Source organism: Sciurus carolinensis, chromosome 3 (assembly GCF_902686445.1).
Source record: "Sciurus carolinensis chromosome 3, mSciCar1.2, whole genome shotgun sequence".
Lineage (NCBI taxonomy): Eukaryota > Metazoa > Chordata > Mammalia > Rodentia > Sciuridae > Sciurus > Sciurus carolinensis.
In genome coordinates this window covers 86567632-86581671 of record NC_062215.1, presented here as the reverse complement: position 1 = coordinate 86581671, position 14040 = coordinate 86567632, and the positions used below count along the sequence as shown (strand labels likewise).

Genomic DNA, 14040 nt, shown 5'->3' with positions numbered 1-14040 from the left:
ATCTGTTACATATATAAATAAAATAAAACCTCCCTCTGAAAAATGCTCTCATCCTTCCTATAGAAGCCTCTCCTTGGGTGATACAAAGTTTTGTTACTTTATCCAAAGGGTCATGAGATCATGTTCCTCCTGGGCTACTGTATGACTCAGTGCATCCCTGGCACATCATTAGCTGGCATGAACAGCAGGAGTCAGTCACCCGCTCTGCTCTGTGGCTGTGCTGAATGCATTAACTGGCTCTTCCGAGTTCTGAAGATTACTGGAGGCCAGCCACTCAGACAGGGACAATTGTGCTACTGAGAGGTGGCTAAACTCAGTAGAAGCAAATACTTCTCAGATGCAAGACATCAATCTCCCCATCTCCAACTTGTGCCTGGAGCCCGTATCACCAGTCAACTAGAACCTGTGTTAAAACAGCATTTAATTGTTACTAGCAACTGTAGTTAACCAGACACTGAAGCCCTGGCCCTCCCTCTGGCTCTGACTAACCCAGAGTCTCTCAACCACAGCATGACTGACACTGTGAGCCACATCAGTCTTTGATGTGGGGACTGTCCTATGCATTGTAGGAGCTTCAGCAGCTTCACTGACTTCTACCTACCAAACGACAGCAGCAATTCCCCAGATATGACAACCAAAGGACCTCCAGACATTGCCAAATAACTTCTGGTATGGGGAGCAAAATGGTCCCCATTTGAGAATTGCTGAACTATATACATTCCCCAACCCTTGTTTTCGCCATTGTCCTCTGTGGTGTTATCAAGAGAATTGTGTGTGTGTGTGTGTGTGTGTGTGTGTGTGTGTGGTGTTGGTGGGGGTAGGTTAAGCACCAGAGATGCAAGAGTGAGAAGCTACTCAGGAACTTGCATGAGGTGTCACTTCCAGGCACCGGAGGCACCACTGCAAAACAGCAGGGGAAGCAGCAAGGAGGGAGGTCTGCCTCCCCCAGAGAGTCGGCTGAAGATGAGCCAGTGCAGATGGGCTCTCAAGAGCTGGTGACCTTTTGGAACCATGTTAAAAGACAACAGGACTACTGGACAGTCCCCGACCAATAGTTATAGGCAAGAGTCACTGGACGAACACAGTCTCATTAACACTCAGCAAGATATTCTTCCTCCATTCTCAAACTGCAGTCCCCTGGGAAATGTGACCTACTATCTTACTGATCACTGCCTGCCATTGATTGACTTTCTGTGACTGTGACATGGTGTAATAAAGAAATTAATGATGAGGAAGCTGTTGATGCTCATCCTCACAACTACCGCCCCAACACCACCATAACTTAAGAGAGTTCTGTGAGCCAGTCTCTGTGCTAAGCACTGTACATGAATAAACTCATTTAATTCTATTGAGACCTAGGAGGAACTTGTGGTTGTTCCCATTCCTATTAGACAAGTCAGTCACAGCACAGAGAGGCTAAGTATCTTGCCCCAGGTTACTGGGGATATAGGATGGAAACAGTCTGGTTCTTGAACCAATGGCTTTTGTCCATCAGCCTGCCTCTTAAGGATCACCATGAACCTGTCAGTCAGCAGGAGTCTCTGAATCTATCCTCTGGGAATCTGTCACTTGTTACCACCCCCAAAACTTGGTGATACCAATGTCCTATGGCAATTCTGTCCTCCTGACCAGTGTCTCTGATGTTCCATTCAGAATATCAAGAGAGCTAAGACAAAAAACAAACCAACCAACCATAAGTGTGTATATATATATATATATATATATATGTAATATATATATATAAATAAAATCTGCCTTTCTACATCCACTGCCTTAAAATGAAAATGGACTATTGGGTGACCAAAAACCTTGGACTCTCTAGGGCACTTTCCCTAGGTAGGGACATTTCCTCCACAATGTGAGAGAAAAAAAAGAGTTCATTTTCAACTCAAGTAGCAATCTGAGTTACCATTTGAAAGCAGTCCAAGATTAAAGACACTGTTAATGAGAAACCCAAAGATAAAGATGACACAAAGCCTATGTGGCATCTCTATCCACTAAGAACAGTGCCAGGTACATTATTGTACCCAATAAGAATGTTTTATAAAAGTGAAATGAAGGAAACAAGATGAACTATGTCTCCCACAAATAAGGACAAAAATATATCTTTCTAGATGACAAAATTATATCTCACCTTTGTATTTTACAGTTCAACCTGCAAAAACTGTTAACAGTTTTAATGCAGTTTTAAACAGAATATTTTTGTGTTTGATCTTGATGATAACCTATTTATACAATAAGACTATACACCAAAAAATAATTTCTACAGAGACAACGAGGATGAAAATATTCCTCCAGATTCTAGTATAATATTTTATATTTATCACTGTATTTTACAGTTATTACAGCAGTAAAATGTGCCCTCAGCAGGATTATAATTTTCAGTCACTAATGAGCTTTTAAAATTTTGTTTGTGTTTCAAAGCCTTAGCAATAAAAATTTAATCCCAACATTACTACCACAATTCTATGTTCCTAAAACTCACTATACATGATAAAGATGAGATCAAAGTAGTTGAACCCATTTAAAATGCCCCTTTGGGGAAAGGAGGCTTTAGTTCCCATCATGCCTTAAGTTCCTTGATAACTGGTGAGATCAATTAGACTGCATTAGAACAGGTGCTCTGTCAGCGTAAGTTTTCATTCCCAGGAAACCACGACACTTACAAAGGGCTGTAAGGCACTGGCTCAGCCTTGACCAGGAGAGTCATGAAGATACCACTAGCAGCCATACCTAGAATCCACGGAGACAGAATCTCAGAAGAAATGGGGACCCTGCTGGTAGACTGGGGTTACAGACCTGTCAGCTAAAGCTGTGAGATTGGGTGGTAAACCTTGATTTCCTCCACCGTCAAGTCCATCAGTACACGAGAAATCACCAAGAAAAGCTTGGTGTCCTCCACCCCATTTGCCCTGGGACATGCTTCTACAGGAGTGGTCCTCGGTCTTGCCAAGTTCCATCTTCAATGCACTACATCACAATCTACAGAAGCCACCTGTCAAGGGTTGTAGGGAAAGGCTAGGTTGATGTGTACTTCCAAGGTGTGGCCACCATGATTCTACGGCACAAAACCAACTATGCAGTGAGCGAGGACTCAATATCTGAGCTGACAAAAATAATTTACATCCATGCTTGCTGCTAACTCAAATCCCTCTTCACCAGGGCTGCCCCAGGAGACAGAGTGAACAACAGAACCACAGAGCAGCTTCACTTGCTGCTCGGGAGAAACTGGCAAAGACAGGGCGTTAATGAGAAAGGAAGGTGCTAATGAAAAAAGAATTAACCTCAACCTCTTATTTCCATTGACTGCCAGGAATGTCAAGTTTCATCAATTATATGTTTTTAAATTAATTTTAAAGTGACCTTTCCACAGAAATACTGTTACAGTAATGCCCAAAAATACAGTCCATTCATTATGTACGAGGACAGTCAAAGCAATGCCATTTACAAATGAAAACAGTGTTATTTATTACAATAAATATTTACTGAGTAGATGGACAAAACAGGAAAAATGAACAGCCATCAAATTACCTACTTGCATGAGGATATATAACAAAGATGAGAGCATTAAAAAGTATATATACAATATGTACAATCAGAAAAATTAGAACTTACACTCCATTTATATATTTTGACTTATCAAAATAAGTGCATTCTACTGTCATGTGTAACCAATTAGAACAAATAAAATTTTTTAAAGTGTATGTAAAATATGACTTTTTAATAGTGCCCAAATGTGTACATACAAATGCATATGCACACATAGATACTATCTGTATTAAAAAAAAAAAGGCGGGTTACTGGAGAGAAATCAAAATTTTATTAGCAATAAGATCTGGGTTTGGGGCTAAGGAATATTTGTTTATATGTTCTTCTTTACACTTCCTCACATGCTCTCAATTTATATAAAAACTCTACTTTCAAAGTGACAAATGTTAGGAAATGCTATTTGTTTGTTTATTTATTTGTTGGGTACTAGGGATCGAATTCAGAGGCACTAGACCACCAAGCCACATCCCCAGCCCTATTTTGTATCTTATTTAGAGACAGGGTCTCACTGAGTTGCTTAGCACTTTGCTTTTGCTGAGGCTGGCTTTGAATTTGCGATCCTCCTGCCTCAGCCTCCAGAGTTGCTGGGATTACAGATGTCCTTGCCCAGCAGGAAATGCTATTTTAAACATAAAGATGGTGTAGTGAATTCTACTCTGAGAATTCAAAGATGCTGGCCACAAGGATCCTAATGCCAGGAAAGACCACACCCCCAGAAACAGCTCAGTGACACTCACTGACTTCTCTCATGTGAATTTTAAAGCCACATGGGGAAGAAAGGCTGCTCTGAATTGAAAATGTGCCAGTCACCCTGCTGGGGGCACAGGGTGGAGCCTGAACATGGAAGGTATAGAGCCATCATCACTAAAGTGCTCAAAATCCTTGACCCTTGCTCCAGATGTGAACACTATTCCTGAGATGCCATGGGGGCGGGGCGTCAAAAGGTGTTTCAGGGAACTTTCTAAACGGCAGAATCTAAGAAAAAGAGCAAACAGGCCTGTTGGTGCTTATGGCATCTGTAAATAACCAGAATGGCATTCCTGGGCTCTTCTCTGCATTTTCCCAACACCTCACCAGCTGCATGGGATAGGACCCATATATTTTGGTGCTTGTTTTGTAAGAGATGAGGGCTCACAAATCCTCTGAAGTCAAGGTCATCATCACCCAAGGGGCCAAATGTGACTGCATGACCACATTGTCCCTTGGACTCTGCTCTTTTCTCATACTCCATATCAGACACAGTAACACCAACACTGTCCTCTAAGATCCAAAGGTGAGCTTGGCCACACCCAGGTTGGGATGTGGGCAGCAAACCTGCCTTCCTCTGCAGCAGAGTATGATTCCTCTCATTCTGGTCCCTCCCATCCCTGCAAATGCTAAGGACAGCTACATACAAAGGTCTCTGAAGGCCTAAGTTTAAACCATACCCACTGGCAGCTTAGGTTGGATGTTAACAGATGCAGGTACCTCCAGGCTGGGGGTGGCAACAACTAATAGCAACAAATGCTCTTTGCTGATCTAAGTGCTTTCTTTGACACTGCCAGCTGTGATCACTACAAGTCCTATGAGGGAAGTGATTACATCCTCCACTTCACAGAAGGGGAAGGAGGCTTGAGAAAGATGAGGGACTTGCTCAAGGTCACACATCTAGAGTGGCCTACCCTACCACACAAGGAAACAGCCTCTAGCCACCTTCCAGAAAAAACAGTGGTTCCCATGTCAGGATCACACATAATTACTACTTGGAGCCTCCTGGATACAGAGTCTGCAGGGAATTTCTTCCATTTCTTGCTTCACTAAAAACATTACTGTAATTCTCAAATCAGTTCCAGCTATAACTATAACACACAGATAGGGTCCTGGGGTGGGGACAGTGACCCTATTTATCATCGTCCCTACTATGTGCCAGGCATAATGCGCAAAGCCCCCGGACGCAGTGGGGAATAACACAGACCAAAGTCCCTGCTCCTCGGGGGCTTGAGTCCTCCACAGGGGAGAGAGATGATGGCACATCCACTATGTGCTGCTCGAGGCTTGGGGGTCAGGCAGAGACATGAGAGTGGGATGGGCCTCCTGTGAAAGAAGTCAGGAGGCCTTCTCTGTAACAGAGAATAAGAGAAGAAAATGAAAGTTGGAGGGAAGAAAATGTAGAGCCCAGGACATGGGGAAAATGCTTAGCCACACCCAGATTGCCCTGTGACACCGAGGCTGATGTGAGAAGGGCCAAAGTTCCCTAAGGTGCCCAGAGCGGCAGGAGGTCTACCCAGTTAGTTCTAACAGATAAAGGGACCCTGACTCATGAGAGAAGAAAGAGCAGAAGGTAAAGCTGAGCTATGGTCACCAGGTAAGGGGAGGACTTTCTGAGCCTGAGATGCAAATGACACACACATGCTCTCCCTCCTCAACCCAGACTTGAAGCAGTGGCATGGCATCAAAGAAGGGTGGGTCCCATCTTCCGACCTCACTCCTGTCTTAAACACTTTCCAGTTTTCCTCAGACCTCCAGCTGGGCCAGGCATGCCTGTGAGCTTGGCCTGGCTTGGATGGGAAAGTGGAGTTAGCCGGAAAAGCCTCAGCCCCAAGACACCCATTTTTAGGTCACAAGTTCTCTAAAGCATAAAGTCTTTTCTATGATCACACCAACCACCTCAAGGAGGCCTCCTCAGACAATACCAAGCAGCTTGGCTAATTTTCTCCCTAACCAGTTTCACTCCCAGAACAGTGTTATTTTCCCTCAAGGGAGGGAATTTCTGCCTTTGGCAATGATGGTTTTCCATAATACCCAACAAAAGCCCCAGACTTCCCAGAACAATGCCTTGATCCTATTGGTAGCAACAGAGACAACAGAGACAAAAGAAAAAAGTAAATTAAAACAAAATCTTTTCAAGGCTTGCATCTCTAATGAAGTGAAACCCAACTTTTTTCTTCCCTCCCTCCTTCTTCATAGGAAACACTGGTTAAAGCTCTTGTCAGTCTCAGAACATCATCTCGGTCTGCAACTCAGAGCAGCTGTGACCCTTTCAGAGCAACCTCTGGCAGCCCTAAATGGGACCACCACCTTAGACATAAGCTCCCAGGCTACTGAGGGCCGCTGCAAGCCCAAAGCAGTTACCTCTCCACTGCTCCCTATAACCAAAGCCCTTTGCTGGCTCTCCCTGCCCCCACCCCATGTGCCTCCTTAGAAAAACAGAGAAATTTCTTTCTCATTATCTTTCTTCCTCCCACAGAGATGGCTGTTGTTACAACTTAGATATGAAGTGTCCCCCAAAAGCTCATGTGATAAAATGCAAGAAAATTTAGAGATGAAGTGATTGGGTTAAGAGAGCCTTAACCTAATCAGTGCATTCATCCACAGATAGGGATTAACTGGGCAGTAACTGTAAACAGGTAGGGTGTGGCTGGAGGAGGTGGGTCACCAGGGCGTTCCTTTGGGGTTTATATTTTATCTCTGGGGAGCAGAGCTCTCTCTCTCTCTGCTTCCTTGTTCTAAGCTGCTTTCCTCTGCCATGCCCTTGCGCCTTGAGGTTCTGCCTCATCTTGGGTCCAGAGCAAGAGAGTCAGCACTTTATGGACTGAGACCTCTGAAACCCTGAAAACCAAGTAAACGTTTCCTCTCCTAATTGTTTAAAAGCTAAATGAAAAAGCTAATTAAACAGTAGTGGTAAGAGGGTGAGGCCAAGGCCAGCTCCACCCTTGAGAACTTCCATCTCCACTGCTCCTCTTACTCTCCTGCCCATCACACTAGGACCCACACTGCCCACTTCTCAGACCTCACACTGTCCATACTGCTCCTTGTTCACTTTGACGGGACGCCATAACTTCTATTTCTCCCTTGAATGCACATGCCAGCCTCAGGGCCTGGTATACACTGCGCCTTCTGCCCCATAGGCTCTGCCTCAATCTCCCTCTTCCTTACCCCACCTGGCTGTTCCTTTTGTCATTCAGGTTAAAGGACACCTCTCAGAGGGGTTTTCTCTGACCTTCCAAGTCCCTTAGATACTTTTTATTTTTTTAAATCACATTCCTTCTTTATTATTTTCTTCTAGGAATTTACTACTATCTGACATTCTCTTATTTTGTTTTTCCCTCCAAAGAGAACGCAACATCCAGGAGAGCAGGGACATCATCCCTATTTTTCCACTGCAGGAGCAGAAACTAGACAGCACTTGGAGTACACCAGCCAACAGATATGTTACCCCAGGCACCCGGCTCAAAGGATAAGAGCCAGTGGAAGGAAAGTCTAGGCCTAAGAAGCTCAGGAAATGAGGAGAAAGGCAGAGGGCAAGAAAGGGCAGGCCAAAGAGTCTGGAGAGCAAGGAGGAGCCAGACAAGCGTGATTTGCGGTGGGAGAGGCAGAGAGAAGCTGAATGGTTACAGCTGTTAGCCAGAGCTGATGACCCAGGAGAGCGCCCCAGTGCCCAGAGAGGCAAGCAGGTGAGACATGGCAGGGTAACGAAGTGTAGATGAACTACAAGGGGAATCTCACCTGGCCTTGGGTTTCCATTACGGTTCCTAGGAGAAGAGAAGTGGACCAGCCTGCCCTTTTAGATAAGAATTTGGGTCAGGTCATTAGAGACCGACATCAATTCACCTCCTGAACAAAAACAGCATTGACTGAGGCGAGTGGCACCATTTGTGACACAATTCCCAGTATGTCCTGATAGGCATGGCCCTTGCTATGCTGGCCAAAGAGATGCAGATGAGGCTGCACAGCAGAGAGCTCTGGCTTCACATGTGACTGGGAGACAAGAGCCGACACACTTCTTTCTGTACTGACAGAGAAACACACAGAAATGCCCTCCGTATCCCAGGAATGAATGCTCTTGGCTATGCCACACAGGCTGCCAGGAGAACCTCCAGATGGCACTTATGGATTCCTAAGTCCCAATGGAAGTCCGTAAGTTTCTTTACAAATTAGCAGAATCAGAAAAGGTAGAGGGCAGGTTAGGAGCTACTCTTTGACACTTCTACTGACGTTCCTCCACCTGTAATGGGATGACATCCAAATAAACCCGTAGGTTGAGAATAACATTAGTTGAAAATGCATTTAATAAACCAACCTACCAAACATTGTGGCTTAGTCTAGCCTCACTTAAACTATCTCAGAACACTCCCATTAGCCTGCAGTTGGGCAAAATCATTGAATAGAGCCTATTTTACAACAAAGTGTTGAATATTTCATGCAGTTTATTCAATACTGCACTGAATGTAAAAGAATAGTTTATGTGAATGGTTTTGCATTGTCAGAAAGTGGGACAATTTTTAAGTTGGAGGCCATCTGTGTTACTGTTTGAGTACTAGTCAAACTAACAGCAGCAGCAGACACATGCCAGGTGCTGACATGCCACACCTTGTTCAAGCAACAGTCCCTGGTGAGAGAGGGACTGGTGCTCCACTTCAGAAGTCCCTCTAAGGCCCAGACCCTGCAGACAGGATGTGACAAAGCCACACTGTCTAGCGCCCATCTCACCATAATAACCACTGTGACTCTTGACCTGCCACTCTCTAGAGGTAGTGTTTCCAGAGGACAGAGGAATGCTGGGTTTGGATGTGCTCCTAATGAGGGGGATCCAAACACAGGGATGAGAGACACTTAGAAAACACACACACACATGCACACATACACAAAATAAAAATAAAACCCTACAAGATAAAAAGACTCACCCAAAGACTATCTAGGTCAGAACTGACAAGTAGTTTTGGTAAAGGATCAATCAGTATTTAGGTTTTGCAGTCTCAGTGGCAACTAATACATAAATAAAGGGGCATGGCTGTATTCTAATAAATTTTATTTACAAAAATAGTGGCAAGGAGGATTTGGGCTACAGGTCATAGGTTGCTGACTCTGCCTTAAACCACCAGAGTCCTGGGAAATCATTGGATCTATGAGCAACATGATCAGATGAATGTTAAGAATGACCTACAGTGACTGCTGAATGATGGACTCAGAATTTTTGAGATGTTTTGTGAAATAAATATTGGTATTAGTGTGTTTCTCTTTTGTTGCATTTGTTATAAACAAAAGCTAGCGGCTATGTTTCCAATAAAACTTTATTTGTACAAATAAGCAGCAGTCTGAATTTGGTCCACAGGTTAAACTTGATGGCCAAACTGAAATAATAGTTATCTGTTTGAGAACATCTGTAAGAAGATGGTGTTAGATTCTATTTGCTGTTTCTACTCAGAGCAGTGGTTCTCTAATGTAGCAGAGAAGAGAGCCATTATCCCCTCACACCAAATCATGTTTTACTGCTAAAACCAGGGAGGTGCTACTGGCATCTATTGCTAAAATCTTATCATGCGTGAACAATCTCCCACAACAAAGACACACTCAGCCCTAAGGGCTAATAAGACCAGATGAGAAGTCTTATTTTAGTAGGATCTCACCACCAGGTGATCCCAAATACCTCAAGCACATACACACTTCAGTCCAATTAAATTCCAGAAACTCAGTTGCAAAGACCACTTTGATATATCAGGTTCATCTGATGAAAGAACACAAGCAATGTGAGTTAGACTTGCTGATGAGGCCTATCTGACTCTGACTCCTCTGTTTTTGAGAACAAGATGAATAACTTCACTAAGGTTCATCTATAAAAGGAGCAGGTTGGAATAAATAATTCCTTTAGTTTCTGTGAGATACAAATTCCTATGATTGCAAGCATGCAAGGTGGTTGAAATTCTAATAAACTACTTTGCCTTTTTTGGTAACTTTATAGAAAGGATAACCTCCCTGTAGGGCTGAAAAGCTAAGACCAGATCATTGTCCTTTTACAATGGAGGGAGGAAGCCTTCACTCTGAGATGTTTAGCAATACTCAAGAAACAAACCAAAAATGTCAAGACAACCAGTGAAATTGAAAGTCTGTAAACATACCACTCACGTGGCTTCTTCCTGTCCATGTAAAAGGTTTGTCAGACTGAGATAAACAGAAGAAATTGCTACCAGTTGTTCTCCTTTCCTCCCAAAGGTGGAACAAGGACCCTAAAAGCCCAGAAGCTTTACAACAGCAACTGCCACCTGTTACATCATCTGTAGTGGCAATACCAATGGTGGCTGTCTGCTTAATATAAGTTGAGTAATTTTAAAAATGCACACCCTGAAAACTACCTAGTTTTTCAGTGTGGGCTCTCAAAATGGAGCCTTGTTGTTTAAAACCCAACACACACACACACACACACACACACACACACACACACCATACACTGAAATGTTAATTTTGGATATTGCCTGGAGAGGTAGACTGATGTGTGATCTTTTTTTCTCTATTTTTTGTTTTTTTACAGTTCCCACCTTAGTCTATATTAAGCATAATTTTTGTTGAAAGAAAGGATAGATCCTATATTTGCATTTTTTTTACTCTATATCAAAAAGTATCTGAGGCACCTAAAAATAAGCAACAGGTATAAAAAAAGATTTCTCTCAAAGCGAGAGCTAGTGGAGACAAAAGCAAGAAACATGAGCAGTCAAATCTGAAAAGGACAAAAAGAAAAAGCTATTAGTCAGCATGTGAGTTCCCATGTCACTGCACACTGGACAGACACACATTTGTCTCTAAGCTTGGTGACTTTCAAAAAAAAAAAAAACACTCCTCCTCTCCCTCCTCACCTCAACTCACCCCCACCATCCCTAATTAAGTTTTGTTTAAAACAGATAATAAAGGCTTTTCAGAATTCCATGAACACACTCCCATTTGAGATCATGCAGTCCAGAAATGTGTTGAGGGAGGAGAAACCAACTGTGAACATGACCCACAGAGTGCTGACTGTACTGACCATGGCTCCTGGGGAAGGTATCCGTGTGCACAGGAGTTCACCATTTCCCAAAGGGTATTACTTTACCTATCTAAAAGTGCTCCTGTGTAATTCATTGCTTAAGAAGCAGTGGTAAGGGATAACCATGGCAAGTTTGAGCCTGGGAGCCTCCAGGATTCTTTCAACAGGTCCCCATCAAACTCCACCCCCTCCCAGTATAGCACTTACCATAAGCTGTCATGACACCAGCGTACGGCCCATCTACCACATTCCTGTTTTCTTCTGCCAGTGCCTTGATGTACCTTTTGCTGAGGTCCAGGATTTGCTCCCGCAGCACAGAGCTGCTTTCAGGCTGAGTTCGCTGTTGGATGGTAAAATGCAGAAGCATCATACCCCAAATGAAGCCGAAAGTCACCAGGAAAAAGCCCAGCTTCTGAGAGGACAACTTCCAGGGAGTAAAGAGAGCCATTGCTCTCTGGCAACTTCACCTGCCCTTGGCTCTCAATACATGGAAGGTGGACTCAAGTTCATGGTGTAGGCTGGGTCTGCAAGTCTGCGGGTCTCACTCGGGCTCCTGGGTCAGCCGGTTTCCTTTCCTTGCTTCCATTCTGCTGCGAAGGAGGAGGAAAGTTAGCAAAGTGGCAGTGGCAAAACACAACAAAAGAAGCCAGAAGCCATAATTTCACCGGGACAGCTGAACATCAAATGTCAACTTCCTTTTTTTCTTTATTTGTTGGTTCGGCACCTTAGTTTATGATTCGGGATGTGTAAGCTGAGAGGGGAAATCTGGTGAGGCAACAAGAAGCTGTACAAACACGGAGGGGGAAGTGTGTGTCTGAGTGAGTTAACAGGTGTAGTGGGGCTGCTCCTATCTGGACTAAGGTCAAAACAGGAAGCTTGTTTTGCAAGGTGGGGAGGAGATGGACGGATATTTTACTGCATGTCAGCAAAAACCTAAGCAAAGGGTAGAGTCATACCATGGGGTACTTTATGCGTCTGTAACTTGAGCTCACAAAGTCATTATTATGTGCTTTGGACAAGGATTTGAGCATGCAGCTGGACATGTTGGCAAGAAAGCAGATGCCCCCTCAAGGGTGGGTGACAAGGAAGTGAGAGAGGGCCCCCATCTTATTTAACCATGGCTGGCTTTCATTATCAGTACTCTCAGCATGGAGAGAGCTTTTTTTTTTTGCCGGGCTGGGGATCGAACCCAGGAACTCCAGCATTTGAGGCATGTGCACCAACACTGAGCTCCACCCCCACCCTAGTTTTAGTTATCTTGAACAAAAGCAGCTTCTCGTTGCTTACTGGCACACTGTAACACAGGAAACACAAAGCACCAGGCTGTCTGCTTTTCTGTGGTTCTCACTTTCACTCCCATCATGCAGCAAAGTGAAAAGCTAAAGGGCAGAGTTTCAAAATGAAGGTGGTCAGATTCCATGTAATACCAGCAGAGGATGAGCCAAAGTTCTCAATCAGGGCTTCTCAGCAAGGGATCCTGACCATAGACTGCAAAGAGTTTACCAGTATTCTGATTTATCTGCACTTTCTTCTAGAGACCCAGGTTATGGAACCAGTCAGTTGACAAAAGTGCCACTCAGGGAGAGGATGAGCAATGATCCCCTACAAGGGACTACCCAGGATGTATTTCAGAGCGCACATGTTTTGGGTCAACGGGTTCGTCTTTGTGAGCAACCTAAGAAGAAATGGTAGCAGGATCTTGGAGCAATTAGCTTACAGAATCTGCAATTCAGTGGATCTATTGGTCTCTCTCACTGCCTTCCCTTCACCTGTCAACAGAGCAATCCATAGTTGGTACTTCTATTAATAACATTAAAAGATAAATAAATTCTAGACACATCCCAGATATTGGATAAAGGCTTCTTTGTACCTTAGTTCACTGGATCCTCATAAAAGTTCTATATGCTAGTAAGTGTTAATATTATCATCTCTCACTTATGAGAAACAAATTAGATGAGAAAATAACGTTACAGGGAAGTTGCTTAGTAATAATCAGTCAGCTAGATGGCAGAGGAGAGATAACCTAGGATCAGTAAACTTGCACTCAGTCTTCCCCTCACCATCCCCACTCCCCTAACAGCCTATCTGTGTAAGGTTAAGAATGGTACGTACATGCTTACAGGGGTACTGAAATTAACAAAGAAGAATATGTGACAGAGACCCTATGTAGCACAAAGTCTAAAATATTTGCTTTTTCGCCCTTAACAGAAAAGGTGTGCTAACCTCTGAATTCTAGGCTAATGGTTCTCAAAGTGTGGTCTCTAAACTCACCAGTAGTTTTAGCACCAGTGAGAAATGCATATTCTCTGGCCTTACCCCAGATCTACTGAATCAGCAACTCTGGAGACCTGGAGCCTTGCATCAACAAACACACAAGGTGATTCTAATGCATGCTCAATTTCAGGATCCCTGATTCACACAGCCAGAATCCAGGTACATGTTTCCCATCACCACAATGCCACCACCAAGTCAATGTGATGAGGCTCAAATTCTATCTTGAGCTACTTTAAAACGTAAGTTCCTACACCCTGCACACCTGCTGCTCTGCTCATTGTCATGAGCCCTATGCATCCTCCAGGCAGCTCCCCATCTTCACTCAAGCTTCTCCTTCCACCTGGTCAGCTTGCTTCACTGTGTCACACTGCCAATCCAAATCCAGCCAGCTCTCCAAGCCCCACCTGTCTCAGCCCACATTCTACACTGCTCTAGCCTACAGT

At 43.9% G+C, this 14040-nt stretch overlaps 1 protein-coding gene across 7 annotated transcripts in view; it reads right to left on the bottom strand.

Moving 5' to 3' along the window:
• Positions 1–14040, bottom strand: part of Mgat5 (alpha-1,6-mannosylglycoprotein 6-beta-N-acetylglucosaminyltransferase) — a 321612-nt gene that overhangs the window by 185511 nt on the left and 122061 nt on the right. For 6 of the 7 annotated variants that reach the window (XM_047544029.1, XM_047544030.1, XM_047544028.1 and 3 more), the window contains one exon: positions 11531–11913. In XM_047544029.1, the coding sequence (XP_047399985.1) occupies positions 11531–11771 (241 nt within the window). In that variant the 5' untranslated portion in view covers positions 11772–11913. The remainder of the gene's footprint in view (positions 1–11530; positions 11914–14040) is intronic. The other variant, XM_047544032.1, reaches the window with a different exon arrangement.